A 26,355-nucleotide genomic window follows, 5' to 3' on the forward strand; every position below is an offset into this window, starting at 1 on the left:
TTTTTTTTTCAATCACCTTAGGTAGCTCCGAATCACAGGGAAATGTAATTATGTAAACGAGGCAGTTTTGATGGAGAGTATTTACGGAAGGATATGAGCATGTCTAAATGGCACAGCAGAGTAAAAAGTAAGGTACAAACACCCTGGTGCATCATTTTCAACATTACATTGTTGCTTGAGAAACAGTTGTTCTCAAGTGTTATCCCAAAACAAAAACTATGATTTACTTCTCGAGTGATGCTCCCTACAAATACATTCTAAATTCCAAGCCCACTAAACTTGTGATTTTGGATTCGGCCACACACAGTGCTACAAATATTTATACCAACCTTCACAAATATACATAAGAAATCCCACTAATGAAGGAAGGATCATTCCATGATTAGTTGCCTGTGGCGATTTAGGTCCGTCAAGTAATTAGAGCATGTATAATCTTCTAAGTCACATGCCTCTAACAAGAGTGATTTTTGTGAAACTGAATTTTGCAACGGTTGTATAGCTGTCTCTTCACCTTTCAATAGTTGCACAACCTGTAAACATAAGATACAAGTTAGCCTCATAGAATGGAAAAAGGCAAGAAAATGGGTCAATCAAACTTAGTGTTTGAAAACAGTTAAAAAATTGTAAATGTGTATCCAACGCAGTAGTTACAATTAGAATCCAACATGCTATAAAAAATATGTTCATTTTCTAACCTGATTCATGAATGGACGTTGGGAGGATGCATGGTGGACACACATGCTAGCTGTCATCATGGCACGCTTCATTTCAGTAGAATCATATTCCTCTCCTAACCTTGGGTCGGCTATTTCCTTTACATTGTTTGTATCCAGCATTGGCTTGGCCTGAAAACATTGGATGATGTTTATATTTTGTCTTTTATCAAATTAGTAGTTTTTAAACTTAAGCAGACTTTGGCAAGGTAAAATATGAAGAATCTTGATTGCAAAATCCCTATGGAATCATTGATCAGTGATCTCAAAGAAGCATATTACACTCACCTGGAAGGGAAAATCACTTTAGATACTATAGATATAATGGGGTTATGAAGACTTACCCAGATAACAAGACTTTGCCTACTGTCTGAATCGACTGCACGACGTCCTGTAATGAGCTCCAATAGCAAAACCCCGAATGCAAATACATCAGTTTTCTCATCCACAATTCCATGCATGAAGTACTCTGGAGCCAAATACCTGCAGCCAGACATTTGATGCACGCATTGTTTTAGCTTTAAGAACATGGTGATAATAATATATTAGTCAATAAGGCTACAATACTAACCCAAATGTGCCTTCTATTGGGAAGACAACGTGATTTGCCCACTTATTTGGGAGCCACTTTGCCAGTCCAAAATCTGAAATCTAAATACAGCACAGATTATTTTCCTTGCCTAGTATGGTAGAAAGAATACAATATGTAATTTCTTAATTTATATTATAAGCTGCTACCATAGTACCTCGGCTTCATAATTTTCATTTAATAAGATGTTGGAGGCCTTAATGTCTCGATGAATGATTCGTCTCGGGCATTCTTTATGGAGATAATGCAATCCCTCTGCCACCCCAATAGCTACCTTGAACCTTTTCTTCCAATCCAAGCATTCAGAACCTAACATGTTGAAAATCTCTAAGTTAGCATGCAAAACATGTAAGGGCAATAAGAGAAGGAAGACATGCATAGAGAAGCAAGAGATGGATGTAGCACCGCACCAAAAAGCAAAGAAGCAAGGCTTCCATATGGAGCAAATTGTAGGACAAAGTAGAGGCCACCTTCAATCCCAAACCCAACAAGATGCGTTGCATTTGGGTGGTTTATGTGTGCAATGATTCCAAGCTCTGTCAAGAAATCACCTGCTCTGTCTGCAGCATCCTTGTCATTCTTCATTAACCTCTTTACAGCTATAACTTGACCATCGGATAAGCGTCCTTTGTATACTTCGGCATGACCACCTTTCCCAACCAAGTTCTCTATGGAACCACAAATACCAAGATTAAAACAATCCAAAAGCCAAGTTTATGTATAGTCACTATTTATCTTACAGTTTTTCTAACGTGCGTTTAAGGATATAAAATAAGAACTTATATATAGTAAATTTTCATGAAGAATACAAGATAAAATTCATTGAATATCATACTAACATCACAATGCAAAAATTTTCAATAAAATCTTACTATTTATTAATTTTTTACTAAACACACATTAAAAAACTGCTGATCTTAGTAGTACTAGGTAGCTTTGGGCACATAAAGACCAACAAGAGATATTCAATTTACTTTAATAGGACCAAAAGGGCAATCTCAGGCTCACCAACATCCCGTGGAATTTAAACTTTTGACTTAGAAGCATAATTTGGCAACTAGTTTGGTGTTCGACTAATTTCAAGATACAATTAATTCTAATGTTTAAATGTTATTTTACTGTATTCAAACTAGTTGTCTACGGGTTTTCATCAAATTATTTCAATCATTGACTAATAGTCAAGATTTTAGAAAATAGATACAAAGCATACTGGCAAATTGAGTGAAAAATATAGGCAAAAAATTTAATATAGTTTTTTGTTTCTCTTTAGTCTTAAATGGAATGTTGCTTTCACAACCATTTTGCTACGTTTACATTTTCTAAAAGTAGCATGAACATTTCAAACTCAACAATTTCCGCACACTAATTATAACCTCAAGGGCTGAAAGAAACAGATAAAAGCCATCATAAATGTTGAATACTATACATCCTAAATAACACCAGTTCCTTTGCTATAAAAAGGTGTCCCTACTGCAGCAATTGAAGCAAATGACATATACCAACCATTTATGACACCACCAACAAATTTTTGGAAGCTTTGAGAAGGCAACCAAGCTATGCCCAAGACAAATTTATAATAACCAATTTATTAGCTTGGGAAATGCATGTGCCATCGATGAAATCAAGTGAAGTATATTATCCACACTAATATGGCACTTTTCAAAGGACACACTGCCCAATCTAAAAGGCTTATTATGGTTATGGGTGGGACACTGTCCGATGTAGTTGACAGCCAAAAGCATACGGCACGCACGCCTGTGTATTTTCAATGAAAACCCTTTTAACGTAAGTTTGTCTTTTGTGTAAAATACACAAGTTATACACACAACAATGGTCCCAGGCACTTTTAAACTTTGTAACTAGAATAACAACATAATAAATATTTTTTTTATTTTAATTGTTACAAAAATTATCAAATCAGACTAACATGATAATTTATTATTCAAATTAAACAAAATAAATATAGTCATGTATCTATATGAGTAATTTAATTTAACTTTTTTACACATGCTGAGGCTGGCTTATTGAAATTTTGATGGTGCAAGACTTTAGTAACAGGCAGACACTGGCACGCAGTACTAAAGAATAAAGAGCAAAGAGAGGGGGCCCCATGATAAGTGATGTGTCCAAGTCTGTGGACAAGGATAAACAGGAACCCTATGCTACGGTCAAAAAGGTCGTCTATTCTGCAGTTTTCAAGAGAAAGCTTGGCCCTAACCAATTTCCGAGCCAATGGTGGCAGTTGACCGCTGGGTCATCATCAACCATAATACAACATAGAATAATCAACCTTGTAACATTAATTTAATAATTGAAACCTAAACCCATTTCTCCTCATTTTTAACCTTCGATATATTCCCTTAATAATAGATTAAGTATAATTAGAAGTATAAAAGGTAGAGAGATTTAAAAGTATTCTTCATTTTCTCTATCCTAGACTGATTTCTGCTTAACTTTGCAAACTACAAAGTATTTCTAAAAAACACATTTTTCTTTTCTTTTATTTTCAATTAATTAAAAGACAAACCTTAAATAGAAGATTATAAGTATTTTTAGCATTAATTTTCATTTTAAATTAAAATTTTAATTCAATAAATAAAAATAAAAACTAAAACACATTATCAAGATAAAAATTTAATATTGGTAAAACAATATAAGTATAAATATTTTATAAATACATATTTGATTCAACTTATGCTGATAAATTTTAAAATATTTTTAAAAACAAGTATTATTTTTTCTAAAAAAACCATCTCCAAAGGTGCATTAAGTTTTACTAACTTCCGGTGGATATATACCATCGCCTAGCCTAAATTTATCATTACTGAATAAACAACTATTTTGTACATTCGAAAAAGGTTATAGCGAAAACGATATGTTATCTACTAACCCGAGAGTCTACACTTTTAATAAAGATGAAATGATACGTAGTTAATTATAAAAGGGACACCAAAAGAATATCAAAATCAGATTAAGCCAAGTCCCTCTCAAAAATAACCCCATTTCAGAATTGTTCAAAGCTTTATAAAAATTATTGGGACCATATTTCTAGCATAAGGAAATAAACCAGGTTCAAGTCCTTTTCTTATGTTTTTTTTTTTCCTTTTTGTCTCTCTTCTTTTCACCCATGCAACACTCAGAATGTGGCGTCAAAGTATAATTTTTTATAATTAAATTAAACATATTTACGTCTCTTTGTTTATGCTAACGGTGAATAATGAATATCATACAATTTAAGAAATTATATCTACTATTGAAAGAAGATTGAAATTCTTCACCAAATTGAAAGAGACAGAGAGCGTATGTTCATACCAGGACTGAAATCATTAGTAGCAGCAGCGAGCTCTGCGTAATCGAAGTTCCTCCAAGAGGGTTTCGTGGGAATGGCCCCAATATCGATACTATCTTCAGCACTTCGAATACGAGCCAATCTCTTCAAGTTCTTCTGAGAGATATCATGGTTCATCGTCAACAGAGGAATGGCCGTTAATTTTCGTACGGACTTGAACTTGAAGACGTCCACCATAGCCTTCCATTGCAAGAGTTGACCGTCCCATCCAAGCAATTTTCCATTCGTCGCCGGCGACTTCTCCGGCGAACACAAGCTGAAACTGCTGCTTCCACTGGTGTCAGACTCTGCCCCCGAAACAGGGGCTTCTAGAATCCCTCTCGGAGATGTCTCGCCGTCGCTCGATGACACTTTTCCACGATTAACCATTGATGCCACTTCTGGGTTTTCTTTCTCTTCTATTTCCCCGCTCTTCTCCACTCTCCACATGTCCAACAACCACTACAAGGAACAGAGGAAAACGGGGGAAAAAAATAAGACCTAAACAATTTTCTTTTTATATGTAAAAAATATCTTTGGTAAAAAAATAAAATAAAATTCACCGTGCTTTTCTTTTCTGATCAATTAAATAATGTTTTTTTCCTTAATTTTATGTTGACTGTTCTGTTCTGTATATTGTGTAACAGAAACAGAGGTAGTTACAGGGTAGCAATATCTAAAACAACGAAATAACGAAAGATTACCTTAAACAGACATGGGTTATTCTTCTTTTTATCGTGAGAGTGTATATTCTAGAAATTCCAAACCCAAACAACTCTTGCCCGCACCTAAAATCTGAAGGAAGGACTACTAATGTCTTTGCTGAGAAAAGTCCTTCTCTATAATTTGGTGAGGGGCAGAGACAGAGAGATAGAGGGATGAGGGTAGAAGAAGAGGGAATAACAGAGAAGAAAGCTTCAAAATTGGCAAGTGTTTGAGCGGTGCTTATTCTTGGGAGGAGAGGAGCATGCAAAATCCAGCTTTATGAGGGAGCCTTGGAATGTTTGCTATATTTATACACCTTTGTGTTTTCCCTTCTGTCTTCTTTTTTTACTTTTTAAATTGGTTTAATTATTTTAATTGTTAATTTTTATCATTGGATATTGTGAGGCTCGTGCTTTCTGCATTAATGTCAGTTAGTCAGTTTGATCGGCAAAAATAGTTTTTATTTTACATATTTACATACTACGAAACCAAATATTAAAGGGATATTTTCTAATAATAAACTTTTTTTTTGTGGCCATATTTCAAAATTATAATCGATTTATATTACAGTAGAATCAATGTGAAATATTCAAAACATGTACGTTTGGTTTCTCTCACATAATCATGTTTAATTTTTTGCAACAGTAGTTTACATAAAATATATCTAATCATTCTTAAATACAATTAAGTTTATTTCTAAATTATGTATAAATCAATCTAATAAATTATTATTTTTATAGTTTCATTAGCATTTTAATTTTAAAATAATTTGTTTATAAACATAAATTAGATCACTTTAAATTTGTATTTACATAAAATCAATTTTACAAAATTAATTTCATCTAAACTAAAAATTGCAAAAACTTATCTAATATATTTTTATTTGTCTTTCAAAATAAATTAAATTTGATAATACAACAAATTTGTTTTTATAGTACAAATATAAGTATATTTCTAATTGTTTTGTGAATAGTCAACTTTATTTATTGAAAAAATTAAACACTTCCACTTTTTTTATAAATTACAATTCATTTTATTTACTGTGGAATTAGTTTATTTTTCAAGTCTTTACATGTTCAATAAGCCTTATAGCGTGTTTGAAATTGTGTTTTTTTCTTCTTCTAAAGATTGAAAATGTCTTTTAAAGATAATTAATCATTTAAAAATATCTTTTGAAAACTTGAAAAATCAATTAAATTTAAAAATAAAATATTCAAATACTAATGAGGACGTGGAAAAAAAAATGGTTTTATTGATAAACGAAGTGTTGCTCGTGACCTTTGCCGTAACTAACGCACAAAAGCACCTTCGAAGTGGGAACTTGCGTAGTCATATAAAGGCCAAATCATGTCAGCGTATAATATAACTTTGACGGTGGCATTGGGCAGCTGCAAATGGAATAGGATTAACCCGCACCACTAACACATTTTTTAGTCTTCACACACCACTTATAAAAAAACACTAAATTATATTTGATTATTTCACATTTGTGATGGACTTCAGAGTTATTTTGACTGTTTAGTTGGTTTTTTTTCTTATAAATACATTTTGTACAATTGTGTTGTGATTAACTAGTTGCAATTGGTGTACAATTATAATTTTAATGACAAGTTGGTCACTTTAATTGGATTTTTGTGCTTATCAGTAAACTGAGAAAGTACAGCGAAAAAAAAAATCATGGAATGAAAATTGTACAGACTAATAAACGGATGTTGTCACAAACCGAAGGGTGCAATAGAATGCAGGACATTAATTTTTAATTAGATACCATATAATAAGGTTATCATAAAACTTTCCCATATATTAATCTTCCTTTCTTTAGATAAGAAAAAGTGATTATGAGCAACTAGGGACACATGTCCTAAGGATCAAGGTGAGCATGGTCCTTCTTAATTTTTATATAATTGGTGTATAAGTAGGACCCCATTTGTGGTTGAGTTTGTTACCCTTGTGCTTGTACTGTTGGCGAGCAGCATCATTGTAAATACGCTGGTGAACCCCCCATGTGTTTGATATATAGATAGTGCGAATCTTAATGTATATATCAAAGTTGAGTGGGTTATAACCTTGGTGCATCTTTCTCGCTTGGACTTTCACATTTTATTAATGTCAAAACTTGTTACCCGTGTTTTGTTGTTGTTGTCACCTTTAAATTAGCTTAAAAATGAACTGCATACACTGGTATGTGCTAATTTTGGGAAAAAAATTTTGAATATAAAATAATGCATACTTTGGGAGTAATATTTGTAATGAATTTTTTTAAAAGAAAAAGAATGGTTGAAGTAGAGCAAAGCATTGTACAATTAAGGTGAAGGTTTTGTATCCTACGGGCTACAATTCTTGGGGAGAATTAGATAAATACTATATAATATTAGTTTCACAAATCTCATCTTACTTTGCATGACGTTAATACAACCGTGAAAGTATTCCATGATTGCAGTGTCAACTAATCATTTTACGAAAAAGGAGAGAGAGTCAAAACATGCTTTATCAGGTTAATGCAAAGCCATGAACAAGATAGCCCGCTGACTAATTTATTTTGACCCAGATCTATCATTTTGTGTAGAGAGGACAAAAATAGAAAATGTTAAATTTAATTAAGTAAATTGCTTTGTATTAAAATAAGTGTTATTTAAATTAAAGAGGTCGAGTTTCACTCAAATTTTATTTACTTTTAATATGGATATGTGAAATTATTGGATTTTCTCATTTGATCTATGGAGCATTATATTTTGTGTCAAGAATCTTTACTCATCAAAATTTTCTGATAAAAAGTAACTTGATCACGCATTTAATATATGAGCGTGCAAGAATTGTACTCGAGTTTATTATTCTTGACTCCATAATGACCTAGATTAGCATGCCCGTAAAATTCCTGGTGAATGATAAGTTTAAATATATTTTTCATTTATATGTTCTTACAAAATTTTAATTCAATTTGTAATTTTTGAATTTTTTTAACATTTCTGGTTCTTTTTATTGATGCAACATACAACTAACACGTGACACAAAACATTTAACATGTAATAACTTTTTGAGTAATCATATTATTACTAAAAACTAAAATTAAAAGAATAATTTTTGAAATATTAGCTAAAATTAAAATTATACAAAAAAATAAATAAAAACCTAAAACACCGTTAAAAAGACAACGTCCAAAGATCTTTTTGGTTTCTGGCTAGTGACTTGTTTGTTTCTAACTTTACAGCAATTTTGTCTTTGCCGGTGAAATCTCGGACCCGCACCTTGAATTGCACCCGCAAAAGGCGCGCCAAAAAACAAAAGGAATTTCACTACCAAAACCAGCATTGAATTTCATTTAGGGAGTTAACTTTTCCTATGTCCCAAAGAGAATCAAGTTGAATTGTGTCACATTCTTATTTATCCCTCAGACACAGTACTAAGATATTAGATAACTTTCCTCCTCATTGGGTCACTGTCACACGCAAGAAAGAGCTTAAAGAGGGGAGCATCCTTGGTTAAGTTGGTGAACTAAACCCGTTAATTTGTTTTTATATTGACAATTTACAAAGGGCTTTAATCTAAAACCCCACCATCTCCAACCTCACCAAGTCACCCATATCACTTCAGTTAGGGAAGTGGGCTTAACTGAATTCCATTGACGTCTTTAAAGTACACGAGTCAATAACGATTTGTGGGGACCCTCAATTTTATAAGGAGAGGTGCAAATTCAAACTGAACCAACCAAAATATGCTATTCTTCCCTCCATGTTTAGAAGCACATTGCCTAATTTTTGACCGGTTTTGGTAATCAAAATTCAAGGTGGGGCACCAACTAAAAGAACATAGATAGACACTACTCGGATAGTGATCAGAGGGTGTGCAAGATTAATATAGGGATAATACCTATGTGGATTAGTTATGGAACTTCCCAAAGGGATTGCAATGGATTCGTTCCATCTCCAAGATCTAGTTAGTTTGGCATCCACGTATGTTATAGCAACCATGGAATAGAAAAGAGTCATTATTTCAACATTCATTTCAAATATTTATACTATATTTATATTTCTTCATATACATTTTTTTTTAACTTGCATGTATTTTTTAGTCTTTACAATTTTGCAAAAATTGTATTTTATTCTCTATATTCATTTCCTTTTTATAACTTAAATAATTTTGTCGCTTTTATAAAATTTGTTGCATTTAGAATTTAGTCCATAACAAGTTAAGCGAGAAAAAATATTTTTAATTTTTAAACTACATTTAAAAATAGAAAATTTATAACTATCTCTAAGAGCCTTTAATTAATGCATTTAGCATTTGCCAAAAAAAATAATTAAATTACCCAAACGTTTTTCTGGTCTGGAACTGAATTCTTTTATTGTCTTGGTGGAAATAAGGGCCAAGACCCAAACTATAGAAACAGAACAATACTAACTTAGGAAAGCCCATAACTCCAATTAAACTTTGAACCCAGATGCTGAATTGGACAGGGCTACATTAAACGATTTACTCTGCTGGTTGATATTATGTAGCGAATGAAATCATCGAGAGTGGAGTAAGAGGAACCACCTGGACTCACACTCTTATTGGCCAACGCAGCCATTTCCTGAGCTGATCTGAGAGACTCCTCCCTCCTATGCACCATTAGATCATTCACCATCTTCTCCACAACGTCCCTATCACACACATCCTTCATGTCCAACCCAACTTTCCAAACCTCACTCACAAACCTACTATTAATCTGTTGATCTGCAAAATAAGGCCAGCAAATCATGGGCAACCCAGCCACCACACTCTCCAAGGTCGAGTTCCACCCACTATGGGTCAAAAACCCACCGACGGCCCAGTGGGCCAGAACCTCCTCTTGCGGGGCCCAACCCACCATAAACCCTCTCTCCCTGGTTCCCTCTTCCAACTCCACAGGTATTTTATCCTCACCATCTTTTCCTAAAACCAAGTCAGGTCGCATTACCCACATGAACCGTTTCTTGATTAACCAAACCGTGCCAAATCTCCAATAGCTCATTCCTTGTCATTAGCGTGCAACTACCAAAGCTGACATATATCACCGACTTCTGAGGCTGCGCATCGAGCCACGCCATGCAACTCTTGTCCAATTCATAAAGACAATATTTAAACGAAGGAATATTTGTTTTCTCTTTAGATGTTGCTTTTCTGAGTTTCAAATGGTGGTGGAGAGGTCCAATGGCGTAGAGTTTGGGAAAGTGGAGACGTATTTGGGAGAGAACGGGTCCTTCTAGCTCCTCCAATGTGTTGAGTACGAGTACGTCTGCTCCAAGTGATTGTCAGGTCAGGGAGACGATCGAGTCCAGATGTATGTGGTTCTCTTTGTTTGCTCGGAAGAAACTTGGCAGATCTCTACATCTAAGCAAGTTTTCCATTCCTGGCATATTCGTTATGATGCGATCCATGTCCTCGTCTCCTTCAACAAGTTTACATTCATAATTAATTAGTCACGTTATATATAACCAGTTTTTGTAACGTATAAGATGTGATGAAACAATAACATATAAATAACTTTTTTAATCTATTTGTTACAAAATTTCTAAGGCAATTTGAGAGGAGATATTGGATATAAATTTGAGTAACCTACCGCAATTTTAGAGTTTTATTTTTTCATGGATAAATGATACTTTATTTTCCATACAATAGTTTTTTTTAAATTTAATTTTTATAAATAAAAAATTTATAAATCAATTTTTATACACGTAACTTTATTTTTAAGTTCATCTATTTCATTATGGTATATTATTATTACATTTTTCCTCTTACATGGAGAATGATTATCTATTCTAATATGTTTAAATTGTCTTTTAATTTTTATAAAAGACTATTTTTTGTAATTTAATTTTAATATAAAAATTTATTTTTAATTTTATTCTTATAGTTATGATGACATTTTTATATTGAGACATTTTTCAATCATTTTTGGAAGAGTATTCTAAATTTTTTAAATAAACTTTACATCTTGTTTCATAATATTTCGATTCATGACATTAAATTTTATTATGTAAGATAATGTCTTTTCATTTTAAATTCATGTAAGAACTATCTTGAAAAGACTTAATGTTTTGAATCGTCTTTATTTGAACATCACTTTTCATATTTTTATCTTAAATATAAATACTTATATGTTTTATTATATTATCATAATAATCATCATTCATTTTCCTATCATCATTATCCTAATGTTATTTTTTCAAGATAGTCAATATGTGATTGTAAGAATAAATAAAAATAATAATGACAGTAAAAATTAAAAAAATTATTCTAATCTTTTTTTTTTAATAAATGTATCAATGGTAAAAAGAAAAAAAAAGTTTTTAAACTTTTGACATGACTCAAAAGGACATGATTGAGATTTCATATATTAAAATAAAGATGATAGAAAAAATAATAAATGTAATGCTTACGTAAAGACAAAACAAGACACAAAATTAAATATAAAAAAGTATAAAGTAAAATATAAAATTTATTTAAAAAAACTATAATATTTTTTAAAGATAATGAAAAAAGACTACTTAACAATTATAAATTATTACAAATTAAAAATAATTTTTTATATAATATATAAATTTGTTACTTATAAAATTTAAATTACAAAAAAAATATGTATTATATAAAGACTTAAAAATAATTTAAATCTCTCACATTAAATAACTTTTGTCAAGTAAGAGAAATAGTTAATGCCATCACAGTATAAAAATAGATAAAATTAAAAATAATTTTTATATAGGACTGATATAAAAAAAATTAGGGACTTGAAACTAAAATTTATTTATTTATTTTTACGTGGAGTTTGATATCATATTAATATATGATATTAAGATTTTAGCATATGGACTGATCTGGGAGCTGAGGAGAGGTTGCAAAACTTAATTTGAGTGTGACGTAGATATGTATATACTTAGAGACTGAGATGAATGGATCTATGACACCATACCTCTAATGGGAAGTTCGTTGCATTCAAAGAGCTCTGGAGCAGAGAAATAAGCCAAGAAGCAACAGGCACTGATTGTACGAAAATGAATGAGTGGTATCCCAAACTCAGAAGCTAACTCAGTGGCAAGGCTTCCGAATATCCCATCCACTATAATGCAACTAACTTTGGGTATTCCACTACTCTCAGACACCAGAATCTCTCTCAAGAGGGGCTTTGCATGGGAAATTATGGAAACAATGACGTCCACTACACGGTCTCCGAAACCTGGGTGCTGGCCCTCGTTATAACCATCAGAAATGGTCTTGAAACGAATCGTAGGGTAGCATGCTGAAAGAGCTTGGATTTCACTGAAACGAATGAGACGATTGTGGATGTAGTCGGTGTTGAGAAAAGTGACATGGAGATTGTGAAGGGCAAGAAGCTCAGCGAGGTTGGCCATGGAATTAACATGGCCCTGCGCTGGACAAGGGAAGATGAGCACGTGTGCTCCTTCAGGTGGAGGTTTTTCTTCTTTTGCCATTGATATTTTACTTTTGCAAAATAATTAACGTTGCGTTTGGTATGTATTGTGGCGATAAATACTTTCATGTTGTCGAATGCTGACAACTGACGGTGTAGATTTTTCAAGCAGACGAATAGGTGGATGAGTAATGCGTACACGACAGCTCGTTGTTTTACTGATTGATTGAAAACTATGCATGATATTTACTATAAATACTCAAATTGAAAGTGTGAAAATTGTTGTGTTTATGGATAGGAAGGAAAGGAACGTTAAAATCATTTTTTTTTTACTATATTTTTTAGTTATTATTATAACTTATTAAAAATTATAAAAAAATGTTATTTATTTTAAATTTAATAGAAATTTCATATTTTATAATAAAGTTTAGTTAATAATTAATAACTATTAAAAAAATATGTTAAAATGTGATGTTAATTCTTCTTTGAGAGGATATGTTTAACACTTAAAGCTAAGTTTTCCTTTCTCTTTCCACGATAAAAGATAAGTGAATATAAGGATACGAACGTTCACATTAACTTTTAAGAATGAATTTAAGTATTTAATGTAAAAATTACTAAAAATATGTTTATTATATTAAAATATGAAAAATACTTATTTTTAATAAGTTATTATTATTATTATTATCATTAACTACTTTTTATCAATTTTAAAAATTGAAGTTAATATTTTTATAGAAGAAAAGTGTAAAAAATCAATTACATGAGTAATATTTTTAATATAGAATAGAATAGTATTGCTTTCTCATAAAATACTTATGGTAAAATCATTTTAATACTCGGTATAAGTTTTAAATATATGCATTAACATAAAAATATATTGTTTTTTATTTCAAAATTAGAAAGATTGGCTGAAATAATTTAACGTCTTAGTATTAGCTTAATTGTTTTATATTTCTAATTGTTTATAAATCAAAACTTTACTGAAATAGTTTTTTTTTTTTCAGAAAACAACTATTAATCTAAAATGAACACAAACTCAAAGTTATTGGCTTTGATACAAGTAGAAAATGTCTTATCTAGTTATCCGCATTTAATTTAGTATTTTCTCTATACATTTGATAATACAAATAAATTAACACACCATATTAATTGCTAAAAACTAAATTATTTTAATAGGAGAGAACATGTCAACAATTATTTATGATTATTTGCTTTATTAACTGGGTAGTACCTTAGACTGCACATCTTAATAATGAACAGCAACAAACTAAATTAAATAAAAGAAAAATGTTGATTCAGACGAAAATGACTATAGAGATGAAAGGGGACCATGAGATGCCAAATTTGATGTGGGGTCATTCTTCCAAGAATATATGCACAGCCAAAATGATAAGCATTAGATGTAGCTGTGCTTGCAGGAATGTACAGTGCAACACTTGATATTATGATTTTATGTAGTGATCAAACGGTCCAAATTGGTGCAAGAAGAACCACCCGGACTAAGCTAAAATCGTCTTCTTCCTTTCTAATTAAGAAATTTTCATTTTTTTTTTTTATAAATGACCAGTTAACATACGTTAAATACAGTGTGTTTGTTTCACAAAGAAATTAAGAAAGATTTTTGTATTTATTTTTGTTTAAGTAAAATAAAAAAAATTATTTTATTTAAACTAAATTAATTCACTTAAACTAAAATTTAAAAAGTTACAACTTTATCTTCTTCTTTTATAAATTACTTTACTTTTATTACACTGACGTGTAATTTATAGAGAATATTTTAAATTTATTATTTATGATTAATTTTATGTTTTTTATTTTTTAGAATTATCCAAAATTAAAACATCTCAGTACATAATGCAGAAACTCATATTATTTAACATGTCAAATTTTAACGCGATCATAATAAAATAAAATTGTTTTATTTAAATGTGAAGGTTAGAATTAATAAAAAAAATTAAAATTTAAAAAATTAGTTTTTAGATGTAACAACATATATAATGAGTTTAAATTTAAAATACACAAAAGTATTAAGTTTTGTGTTAACTCTAAAAATCATATTTTAGATCTGATTTTCTCCAATTTGTGGAAGAACGTAACATTTAATTTTAATTTGCTTAAGCAAATTAATTTCATGAGATAAAATTTTGTTCTTGAATGATTACAATTTCTTTCTACAGTATCTCAATTCTAATAAGACAATTTTATTTTAACTGTTAACATAAAATAAATAAATAACTTACTCACCTTACCCATTTTGTGGGTTGACTTCCCAAATTTTAAATATAATTTTAAAAGCATAAAAGTATGTATAAGAAAAGAAAAAGCTGTAGTTCATAAATATTGAATATATATTAAAAAGATAAAAATGCTGAAATATACTTAGTTTGATTTGCATAAATACCTTAGTCTTTTAGAGTCATTGAGTTAACCACTCAGAATCCAATATCAATGATTTAATAAATAAATAATAAAATAAATAAATAATATTAATAATAAGTTAGACACTTGCATGTGTTTTTCCTACGACTCTGTTGACAAAAAAAAGGCTTTAATGGGGCGGGCCCAGTTTGATAGGATGGAGAGTCTAGCCCAGTTAAAGTTGATGATTGGGAAGAGTAAGTAGTGGAACAGACGAAACTGAGGGACCAGTTGGTTGGACGGTGGCAGTGGCAATGGCTCTGCTAGGGGAGGACGGGCGCGGCTACGAGCTGGCGCGGAAGCTGGACACGATTGGAGCGTGGCGAACCTGGCTGGGCGACTCCACCTACGCCAACTTCGGACCCTTTCTCTCTTCCCCTTCCGCTTGGGACTCCTTCATCACCTCTAAGTCTCACTCTCACATTCCCCTTCAGCTCCGAGTCCGCGCCCTCCTCTTCGACAAAGCCACCGCTTCTCTCTTCCCCAACCCCTCTCTCTCTCGCCTCAATCCTTCTTTTCTCCAACTCCACCCCGACGACATCTACTTCACCGTCGACAACGCTTCACCCGACGCTAAGGTCTTCAAAACCCTACCTCTCCCCTTTCTCTCTTAATTCTCTAAATTCCTGCTTCCTTTTCATCATTATCTTCTGGTTTAATGCAGAATCAATCCAAAACAGCTTCTGCTACCGGATCCAGGTATGTCGAATCTGAACTTCCTGAATCGTGGTACAGTCAAGTCATTGAGAAGTATAAGGCTAATAAGAACTTAGTTCCGCGTTCGCCGGCGGAGATGGCTTCGTATGTTGCGTATGCTAGTAATCATAAGAAACGGCGCGTCGCATTTAAGGAAGATCCGAATGGAAATTCCGTTACGGAACCGAATGGTGGTGGTTTAGTTGACGATGATACTACTGTTTTTCCGGAGATAACGTATGTGTTTAATTGCGTGCCTGAGAGTGCTCTTCCACCGAGTAGTAGAGTGGAGAATTTGCAGAAAGTGAAGGTGTTTAGTGTTCTTGATATGTTGCCTCCTATCACGACCAGGAATCCTGTTATGATTGAGAGGCTAGGTATTAAGCCTGAGTACCTTAATGCGGAACATGGAGGGGCCTTGGGCCGTGGGAAATTTGGGCCTGAGGGAAACGGTAAGGTTATTGGGACTGAGCAAGCGGTGATGCTGTCTCAGAAGGCGGTGGCGCGTGTGTTGTTGGGTGTGGGATTTGAAGGTGCCATGGAAGCTTCCATTGAGGACTTCTCTGAAGTGCTGGGCGAACGTATCTGCAAAATAGGGAAAAATCTTAGAGTGCTTGCTGATAGTTATAAGAAACAGTGCTCCGCCATTGAACTTCTAAAGATGTTGCTTAAAACATTGGGTTTTAGGTAAGTTTAAATTCATTCGTGTTTTTAAGTTTTTGGAAATTTTATATTAAATTGTCTAAAAGGCAAAGAAAAACTTGTTTTAATACAAATTTGCTGCTCTTTCTGGATATCTATTTTCGATACTGTTGTAGCTTGTCTTATTTTGATGTGTTTCTTTGTTATCCTGTACCGAAATCTTCCTATGAATTCAGGGTTTACCATGGATAAATAAATATGTTTATCTTACTGTGCATTAATATATTAAATAGGTGATTGCTCTAATATGTCAAAATTACTTTTATTCATAAACACTCAAGAATCAGTGAGGGAGAGGAAGAAGAGGAACATATAACAAATTATGGTAGCGTGACCTTCTTGTTGCATATCTGTATTGTGGTTGTGCATGCATTTTTTAAGCAATATTATCCTGATTTGTATTTGCATTCAAATCAAAATATCTTAGACATGCCATGGATGCATTTTAACATTTTCTGCTCTTGCTAACAGCAACTTTGCACCATTAGTGGATGTGGTTAAAGATGGCTCCAAGAATATTGTACAACAAACTCAGCAACAAGTTCATGGAATTCAGCCACAGGTGCAGCAACAGCAGAGTTCCCTTCGGCTACCTCAACAAGTACTTATATCTATTTCCTTGCGCATTATATGATGTTGTGAGTGTGAGCTACTAGTTCAATGCATGGATGAATGAAGGAGCAGGCAGTGAGCCTCAAGTTTAATCATGATTTTTTCTTGATCCATCAAAAATGAATTTCTATATTTTGAATCTGAATGCGAGTTGAGGACACAGCAGCTCAAGTTCTGTCCATCCAAACATGTCTTGATTCTTGCACGAATGTGGCTTATGATGTATATTTGAGACTGCAGTTTGCATGCCATTTTCAATATCCATGACTGCAATTTTTCTGCTCATGTCCAATTTATATAATATGCTGCTATTTTTATATTCGTTCATGCTTTTTTCTTAACAGCTTTTTCGATATCCATGATTTATTAGGTGGTCCTTCCCTTTTTCTTGAGTAGATGTAGTGGTGGTTTGATGTTAATTCTTTATTTCTTTTGAGTTTTTGAACTTTGGAATCTGCATTAAAAAAAGTGTTTGCCCTTCCCCTCTCACCAATTATTGTATCATGTGAAGCAGGGAATTTGTGCTGATTGAACAAATTTCTGCATGCATCCTTTATGTTTTTAGTGCAGTTGTTTTGCATGATTGAACTCGTTCTTCATTAAGAGCTTTTTGATCTATTCTCTGCAAGTTCTACTAATGATTTCTGCAATGCAGTATTACCAATGTATTGCTAATGTGCAGGTTCAAATGCAAAGGCAGATGCATCCACATATGCAGCAGATTATGCACTCCCATAATATGGTTTATCAGCAGCTGCAACAGCAGCAACAACAACAGCAGCAGCAGCAGCAGTTAGAGAGAATGAGGAGGCGCACAGCATCTACTCCCCGCCCTACTATGGACATAGATAAGGAAAGACCATTGGTTCAAGTCAAGATTGAAACCCCATCAGATTTACCACATGATGGTGGTACCTTCAATTCTAGACATCCTGCTCAAATGCAGTTTAGGCAGCAGCAGATGGCTGCAATGTCTAATTTCCATTCTCAACCTGGTTCTCAGTTCAGACATATGGGTTCCTTACAGATCCCCCAAATGCAGTCGCAGTACGTTACTCAAATAAATTAATGCTGCTGTTAGGGTGGTTTTTATGTTATCTTTATTAACACTTATATTAATTTACTGTTTGCATAGGAACATTGGCATGGTTAGAACCCCACCTGTGAAGGTGGAGGGCTTCCAGGAGTTGATGGGTGGGGATTCTACAGCTAAGCACGATTCAGAGGAAAATAGGCTGACTTCTCCCACGGGTAAATAGTTTTTCTAGTCTTTTAATCAGCCAGTGTGTGCATCCCTGGAGGCCCTATAAAATTGGTATGGTCTTAAAATTTGTTCTGGCCTTTATTGTAATATAGCCTTTCTTCAGTTTACTTTGTATAATAGCCCATACAATGCATTCCAACCGTACCATGTTGGATCTAACATATATTTATTGAATTAATTGTTCACTAAATATACCAATTTCTTCTAGCGGTGTTCCGTAACAAATAAAAAAAGATAAAATTTTGTTAGCAAATATCTGCTTTAATGTTTGTAATTAATTGTTTGACAGCGATATAAATTGCAAGGAAAATTTCTATTGTGCATCATTAACTTTCTTCCTATACATTCAAGAAACGAGCGTTTCTTTTAATCTGAACGCTTCGGATAGCGCTTTTTCGCGGGTTTTCACAAAACTTGCTCACTGCTTAAGCTATATACATTGTGGGTAAAGGTAAGTTTTTGTGTATTTTTGGGTTCGTAAAGGGTTTTCATGAAATAACACTACAATTCTGAGTTTCTTACAAATGTTAACCGTTGTTTTTAAGGAATTGATTAAAAAAAATAATGTGAAAAACTTTTATTAAAAATGTTGTTAATATTTTTAATGCAGTTTAATATAATTTTATTAAATAAAATTTACTTTCAATTATTTAACTAATGTCTTTATGACATTGAATCTTATTTAAAAACAAATTAGTTACGCACCATTAGAATCAGCCACTCCTTAATAGAGAGATGGAGGGAGAACAATGTATTAGATTTTAAGCATAAATTCTTGGTCTATTTTCCCCGACTTTAAACAGACTAAGCACGTGTATATACCAAACATTTTTTTTCTCTTCATTTGATCATTTACCGCACTACACGAATAAAATAAACTAATAACATTTTTGCAGAAATAGAATTCTCTCTTTTTCTTCCCTTATGATAATTGCTACCCAAATCAGAGTAAATCTGTTTTTAATCTATGTTCTTAAACTATCACTTCATCTGTAACAAAAAAAAAAGATAATTCACTTCATTTTAAAATTACCGATTAACTTAGAAATAAAAGAACTGTGAAAAGAGACATTGAGTCGATAAAAATGTATCAAATTTTCAAAATCAGAGAGAAAATAATTTCATTAAAAACTTTTCAACGTGAATTCAAATACCCTTAATATATATATATATATATATATATATATATATATATTATTTTTTTAAATCCTTAACAAATGTTCTAAAATCACTTCTTAACATTAGCCAACAAATCACAAAGTTCAAGTTCATGTACAAATCGACAAACAGTGATACTTATAACACGAAAACCAGGGCACGTTAAATGGTAGCGACTATTTTTTACTTCTGAAAACATCGATTCATGGCTTTATACAAACGCTCCAACAACATATAAAAGACATCTTCCCAGAGCACCCGTGCTGCTGGTATATTCGCTTGAAAAGGAAAACCTGAATCTTATTTTAAAAAAATAAATATCACAAATTATTATATTGCCAAAGTGCCATTAGGTGCTGAGTTACAATTCTAGATCAATAACCATATAATATACACCATAAATGATAACAGATCACAACAACGTAAAACACACTTGGGAAGAACTATAATTGGCAAGCAGAGGAAATATAAACAAATAAAAATTCACATGATAAATTCTGTCCTATTAATTGATAATCATTTTGGGACAATAATAATATAATCTAGAGAAATTTTTGACCAAAATTTTTCCTTCAGTCGTTGTAAATTTAAATGTCCAACTCATCAATTATGTTAACAAAATTGCGTAAAAAATTCTGTAGGTTTTGTTAGAACAATTATAACTTTTGTTCTACCTCCAAAAGGCAATTACTGATTACTCCAATTAAGGTAGGAGACTAAGCTCCCATCACTACAGGAACTACATAGGTTTGAAATGAATTCGACCAATACCAACGGATCTGACTGAAATTTATTCGTGAGCCTGCAATTATAGTTGTTGGAGTTACAGTAGACAACATTGAACTAGTAAAATATCTGGGTTATCATTCCACATCCTCAACTGTGGACCACGAGTTGCAGAGAGTTGACCTACAAAAACGAAGAAGGGACAAGTAGTGGCTGCTTAGGAAAAGGGTATAGTTCATTCAGTTGCTTCATGAGCAGACTAGTCTCATTTTATATCGGATCATGTGCAAAGGACCACATCAAAGCTCACATCAACAAGCAAATAACTTGGCTACATCCCGATATTGAACAGAAATGAGTGAAATGGACGGGACATCCACAAATATAAGACGAATTACCAAACTCATTTATGACAAAAGACATTAGTTTGTCCATACCAGAGTGGACAAGCAAAAAGCTCAATTTTGTTGGACCAAAAGCCTGCTTATCAACCAAAATTAGGTTTCCCTCTCTTTTGCACAATCATTAGCACAAGTCATTATTTTCAACATGAAAATGTGAATAAATTTAATAACAAAAATTTCCCCATTTATTTCCAACAATGATCAATACCATGGATAACCACTAACATGAATTTGTCAACACTAAGAATAAAAACAATTTCATATTTAATAGAAATTTGAAAAGCATAAGTTGATTCTAGGAAGGTGGCAAGAAAGGTAAGACAAATGCAATTATCAACACAAAAATAATGTACCAAAATATCAGACATAAACTGTAAAACTAAATTACGTATCAGCATCAAGGGATTAGGAGATACAAAGAGGAATGCAATGTAGGAAAAAATATAAATAGTCACTTGCCTCTTGATATTCTGCTGTTTTCTCTCAAGCTGCGTCGATGTCACAGTTAACCTTGGCTGTGCCCTTGAAGTGTTACCATATTTGAAGAAAGAGCTGTTTGCAGCTAACTTGCTGATATAGTAATACAAATTTCAGGTGTTGTCAGTACAACCTTAGACAGAGTCATAAAAAAAATATCAATCGGTTTCCACCAGTATCATTCCAGGGAAAAATATACAATCATTTTGTTAAATTCTGTTCAGCTCCTGCATTAACATAGAATACGTCTCAGAATGTAACACACAACCATTCTTCTTCATATGATTCAGAAATTCTGAGCATTGATCAAGATATCCACTCTTAGCTAAGCCATCAATTAGAACTTTCCAAGCCACTTCATCATAATTATACCCACACTGTAGTAAACTACGAAAAATTGCTTCAGCCTTCTCTTTGTTCCCTTGTGCACAAAGCCCACAAATAAGAAGCTTATAGGATTCTAAATGTGCTAAATGACTACACTCCAACATAGTATCTAACAATCTCACTGCCTCCCCATACTTTCCCAACTTGCAGCAACCACTAAGAAGGGTATTATGAACATTTTCAGAGGGAGAGATTCCACTTTCTCTCATATAATTTAGCAACCTGAAGGCTACAGTCAAGCGTCCCACTTTGCAAAGTCCTTTAATAACCTTGCTGTAAGTGTTTACATTAGGCACACAACCATGCTGCACCATTTTTTCAAAGAGCACAGTTGTGATTTCAAAGTCAATTATATTCCATATATCTACATTTTCATCAGACATATTTGTTAAACTGAAATCAAGTCCCACAGGATTCCTGCCTTCCTTCTTATATTTTTCAATTATTAGATGCTTCATTAGGATGCAGTATGTTTGACGAGAAGGCTCACAACCAGTATTATACATGCTTTTGAAAACACTAAATGCACTATCTAGCAGTCCCATACACCCATACGCGTTGATTAAAATATTATAGATCAAGGAATCAAGCAATATGCCTTCATTTTTAATTTTGACCATCATCTCTTCAGCCTCCTGTAATCTTCCCTGGCTGCAATATGCCTTAATAAATGCAGTATATGTGACCACATTAGGTTGATAACCAGAGGAAATCATTTGGTTGAGAATCTCATTAGCTCGGTCAAAGTCACCTTCCTTCAATATTTCCTCAATGAGAATAGTATAAGTATTTTCAGTGGGCTTCACATCAAACTTTACCATGTCTTCCACCAACAACATTGCATCTTGCCTTTTACCCTCTTTGCGTAAGCCATCTATCAATACATTAAACGTGATGGAGTTTGGCAAACATTCCTCAGCAAGCATCCTTTTGAACAATAAAAGGGCATCTTCAATTTTCCCAGCTTTGCAGTATCCATCAATCAAGGCTGTATATATATGTTCATTTGCTTTGATGTGTTTGTCTTTGATGGACTCAAAGATCTGATGAGCTTCTCCAACTCTGCCAATTCTACAGAGGCAGTCTATCAACGAGCTAAAAGTCAGCTGATCAGGACTGCAGCCATCTTTAATCATCAAATAAAACAGGCGAAAAGCACTATCTACAACACCTGCTTTACACAGCCCATGAATTAATGTATTATACGTGATGACGTTGGGCAACAGCTTACTTTCAAACATTTTGTTAAGCAATGCCATTGCCCTGTCCATGCTTTTACTCCTACAAAAACCAAAAATCAATTCATTATATGTCTGAGCATTTGGACAAACTTTATTCGACTCCATTAGACCCAAAACACCCAAGGCATCCTCCATCATTCCCCGTTTACAATATCCAACAATCAAGGAATTGTACGGGACAGCACTAGGAGCCATACCTTTCTCCAGCATTTTGTTTAGCATTTTCATCGCCTCCTCCATCCTGCCCTCCTTGCAAAAGTAATCAATCAACACAGTGTAAGTATAAACATTAGGCTGACAACCTCTTTCCACCATCTCCTCAAAGAGATTCAGGGCTTCCACCCCTTTACCCGACTCACAAAAAGCACCTATAAGAACTGTATAAGTTCGAACAGTGGGAAAACATCGATCTTCCTTCATTTGCAAGAACAACTCGAGAGCTCCATCAAGCTGCCCAGCTTCACAAAGACCATGTATAAGATAAGTATACGAAACCACGCTCCTCCGGCAACCGCTCTGCGCCATAATCCGAAACACTCTATAAGCTCTCTCCACATCTTGACTTCTACAATAACCCAATATCAATGAAGTGTACGTGAATGAATCAGGTAACAACCCACCTTTTAGCAACCTATTAAAAAAAAGCTTCGCCACAACCACGTTCCCTAACTGGCAATAAACATTCAACATTGTATTAAACGTTATCAAGTTAGGGGCAACTCCATCATCCAACATCTCCTTAAACAAACTCTTCAACTCATCAATCATAACAAAACGCGACAAACACATCAAAAGCCTGTTATACGAAGTAATAGAAAGCTTAAAAGCAAGTTGTTGATCCTCAGTGGTGTTCATTCGACGCAAGAGGTTCAACACGAAGGTAGCATCGTGAGGGGAAGCACAAGACTTGATCATGGAGTTTCGAACATTCTCGGCAGCACGAAGCAACCCATTGCGAACGAGAATGAGGAGAAGGGGTTCATATGAATAAGCGGTGTGGATAAAACCGTGTTGGCGATGGATCCATCGGAAGAAGTTCAAGGCGGTGAGAGGGTCAAGGTTGAGGTTGAAGAGGGAAGAGAGGTGGGTTACGGTTAGAGAAGGGATTAAGGTGTTAAAAGAAGGGTCTTTTCGCCATTTGGGGCGAGAGAGAATGGTGAAGATCTGAGAAGGAAGATCGGGCTGTTGAGAGAGAGAAGCGATTGAAGTTGAAGAAAAGGGTTTGAGGAAATGACAGTGATTGTGATGAAGAAAGGAGAAAAGGGGCGTGAATTTTCTCATTTAAAACCCATGAACAAACAAGGGTGTATCTTTCCAATGCATTGATCGACGAAGACGATCAAGTGCTACAGAAGATGAAGAAGAAGAAAAGAAAAGTGGCATGCGTTTGTGAGGCTGCGTGGAAAATGGGCCGGGTCGAGTAATTTGGGCCAAGCATGTGATGGTATCGTGGTTCATCCTCAGCCGCGGGTGCTGCACTCCCTTGTTCGTTTTCAGATTGATCTAATGTCAAGATTGTTCGATTTTTGTTGGGGTAAATTTTACACTGCAAGTATTTTATTTTTTGTGAAATAATTAGTGCTATTAATTTTATATTAAATATATCAATAAATAATGAAAGTTAGAAATATATTTAAAAAACATATAAATATTTTTAAAATTAAAAATTAAAACTTTAAATTTTTAAAAATATAAAATATTTTTTCAAATTTATGAATACTATGTAAATACTTTTTGTTATATGAAAATCATATATGCTTACTAGTTATATTAAATTGGTGGTATAAAAAAAATTTATGAAATAATTTTTCAAAATTAATAAATAAATAAATTTAATTTATTAAAAAAATTAGAGACTAAAATTCTATACAAATTAAATTATAACAAGGAAAAGTATAATTATAAATGAAGAAAGTTAGAAAAACAAATTATGAGTGAGTCATACTTAATTTTATAAATTTTAATTATATTTGAAACGTCATTTTGCTAACATTTATTATTATAAAAATAAGAAAATAGAATAAGTGTTTTGTAATTTAAAATATTCACTGTGACACAGTATATGAGTTCTTTTGCAACTGTATGGATTTTGAGATTAATTATATTAATTTTGAATTTTCAACAGATAACTTATTAAATAAAATATTTAATTAATTTTGTATTATTGCTATTGTAAGTTGTAATGGCTATTTATTCTTAAAAAAGACAAATTTTCTGAACTTAAGTTACTTTATATGAAATTAAATTATATTGAATTTAAAATTATAATTAAATAAAATTTACTTTCAAATAATATGATAAAATTCCTTAAATTTCTATATCTTTTAATCTCTATAATTTTCCAATTTTTAATTTTTTAATTTTTTAATTTTTTATTTAATATACTTACATAGAGACTGATTTTTATTATTTTCAATAATATTTTTTAATAGTTCACTCTCGATATGACTAATAGCAAATTACATTATTAAAGTTAGATGATAAAAATAAATTATTAATTTTATTTTTTAAAGTTATAAAATTCAACACATTAATCTTTTATTTTTTTTTTAAATTACCATTAGTTTAATTTTTAAATAATATTTTTACAGAATTAATTTATTAAATGTTTAACCTAACACTTTAAATTTTTTTTTGTCATTAAATATTTTAGCAAGAGATAAAAAGTTTAAATTATTAACTCTTTTTCTCTAGTCATAACTATATTTTTCTAATTGATAATAAATTGAATAAGCATTAAAATAATTATAAATTATATTAAATAAAAAACATCAAAACACAAATAAAAAAAATTAAACACGCACACTCAAAATTGATAATAGTTTAACAGTCTTATCTAATAATATAAAATTTTAAAAAATACATTCTCTACATAAATAAATACTGAGAAAAATATCAAAATAAAAAAACTTTCATTCTTTTTTATTTATTTATGTTTGAATTATCACATAATCTAGCAACAAGTTTAATTAACAAAATCTTATAAAAAAACTTAAGAATACAACTTGAATATGTTGGGTTGAGCTCTCGGACTATATGTTCAAAAAGTCCAAATTTGTAAAGTCTATTTTGTCTTACTTAACTAAAGTAGAGAAGGGTCTTACGAGTCAAGAGATTAATTCCGTAGCTTTTTGGGAGAAAAAGATGATAGAAAAATGGTTCGTATATTCACATGTCAACTTTAGTAAAGTTGTGATTCTCGCTTCGAAGACAGTTGTCTTGGTCTGTTGGATCTTTGGGAGGGACTTGTATTTGTGGTAGTTTGGGTGTATCATCAAGATCATCATTATGTACCATATCATGTTCCACCTTGAACATCATTAAGCAGAATCTCTAATTCATCTCTAACCTGTTGATCATCAACATCACTATGTTACTCACCATTTTGAGCATCAATCTCAATACTGTCAAGGTTGTGAACAGGCAACCGCATCGATTTACCGTAAGTCAGATTACTATCTTTCTCGAATATAGTCTTTTCTATCTTGTTAATATCTTCAATGATTTGATTTTCCATGAATTGTACATCACGACTTCTAACAAGC

General features: G+C 32.5%; 4 protein-coding genes across 5 annotated transcripts; 1 reads left to right on the forward strand and 3 right to left on the reverse strand.

The window, feature by feature from the left end:
* Positions 1-274: 274 nt before the first annotated feature.
* On the reverse strand, positions 275-5,080 carry LOC113870447 (receptor-like cytosolic serine/threonine-protein kinase RBK1). The gene is made up of 7 exons (XM_027507039.1): positions 4,615-5,080; positions 1,713-1,970; positions 1,460-1,611; positions 1,285-1,364; positions 1,058-1,196; positions 696-845; positions 275-530 (listed from the first exon to the last, which is right to left on the reverse strand). Exons 1-7 carry the CDS (start codon positions 5,078-5,080, stop codon positions 372-374), a joined length of 1,404 nt encoding a protein of 467 aa, XP_027362840.1. The 3' UTR covers positions 275-371.
* Positions 5,081-9,791: 4,711 nt separating this feature from the next.
* Positions 9,792-12,783, reverse strand: LOC113870448 (7-deoxyloganetic acid glucosyltransferase-like). The gene is given in 3 exon segments (XM_027507040.1): positions 9,792-10,290; positions 10,292-10,742; positions 12,264-12,783. Coding segments are annotated over 3 exon segments (1,470 nt in total).
* A 2,530-nt stretch (positions 12,784-15,313) lies between these two features.
* On the forward strand, positions 15,314-18,666 carry LOC113868722. Of its 2 annotated transcripts, XM_027504563.1 has the most exons (6): positions 15,314-15,721; positions 15,808-16,526; positions 17,013-17,142; positions 17,836-17,895; positions 17,932-18,200; positions 18,289-18,594. In XM_027504563.1, the coding sequence occupies exons 1-6, from the start codon at positions 15,398-15,400 to the stop codon at positions 18,410-18,412; spliced, it is 1,626 nt and encodes a 541-aa protein (XP_027360364.1). In that variant the 5' UTR covers positions 15,314-15,397; the 3' UTR covers positions 18,413-18,594. The 2 variants fall into 2 exon arrangements, with proteins under 2 accessions (XP_027360364.1, XP_027360363.1); XM_027504562.1 differs by having other exon boundaries at positions 15,318-15,721; positions 17,836-18,200; positions 18,289-18,666.
* Positions 18,667-20,157: 1,491 nt separating this feature from the next.
* On the reverse strand, positions 20,158-24,288 carry LOC113869328 (pentatricopeptide repeat-containing protein At5g65560). The gene is made up of 2 exons (XM_027505601.1): positions 21,165-24,288; positions 20,158-20,484 (listed from the first exon to the last, which is right to left on the reverse strand). The coding sequence occupies exon 1, from the start codon at positions 24,089-24,091 to the stop codon at positions 21,392-21,394; it is 2,700 nt and encodes an 899-aa protein (XP_027361402.1). The 5' UTR covers positions 24,092-24,288; the 3' UTR covers positions 20,158-20,484; positions 21,165-21,391.
* Positions 24,289-26,355: the final 2,067 nt, after the last annotated feature.

The sequence above is a fragment of the Abrus precatorius genome, unplaced genomic scaffold (assembly GCF_003935025.1).
Source record: "Abrus precatorius isolate BTA unplaced genomic scaffold, Abrus_2018 Scaffold6, whole genome shotgun sequence".
Classification (NCBI taxonomy): Eukaryota; Viridiplantae; Streptophyta; class Magnoliopsida; order Fabales; family Fabaceae; genus Abrus; species Abrus precatorius.

What these genes read in the sequence shown, in the direction of transcription:
- LOC113869328 (XM_027505601.1), bottom strand. Translation starts at nt 24,091, where the DNA reads ATGAGAAAATTCACGCCCCTTTTCTCCTTTCTTCATCACAATCACTGT.
- LOC113870447 (XM_027507039.1), bottom strand. Translation starts at nt 5,080, where the DNA reads ATGTGGAGAGTGGAGAAGAGCGGGGAAATAGAAGAGAAAGAAAACCCA. An exon ending in TACTAATGATTTCAGTCCTG is followed by an intron (nt 1,971 to 4,614) that starts GTATGAACATAC and finishes GTGGTTCCATAG; the next exon opens with AGAACTTGGTTGGGAAAGGT. An exon ending in GGCAAAGTCTTGTTATCTGG is followed by an intron (nt 846 to 1,057) that starts GTAAGTCTTCAT and finishes CAATGTTTTCAG; the next exon opens with GCCAAGCCAATGCTGGATAC.
- LOC113868722 (XM_027504562.1), top strand. Translation starts at nt 15,398, where the DNA reads ATGGCTCTGCTAGGGGAGGACGGGCGCGGCTACGAGCTGGCGCGGAAG. An exon ending in ACGCTTCACCCGACGCTAAG is followed by an intron (nt 15,722 to 15,807) that starts GTCTTCAAAACC and finishes GGTTTAATGCAG; the next exon opens with AATCAATCCAAAACAGCTTC. An exon ending in CTTAAAACATTGGGTTTTAG is followed by an intron (nt 16,527 to 17,012) that starts GTAAGTTTAAAT and finishes TCTTGCTAACAG; the next exon opens with CAACTTTGCACCATTAGTGG.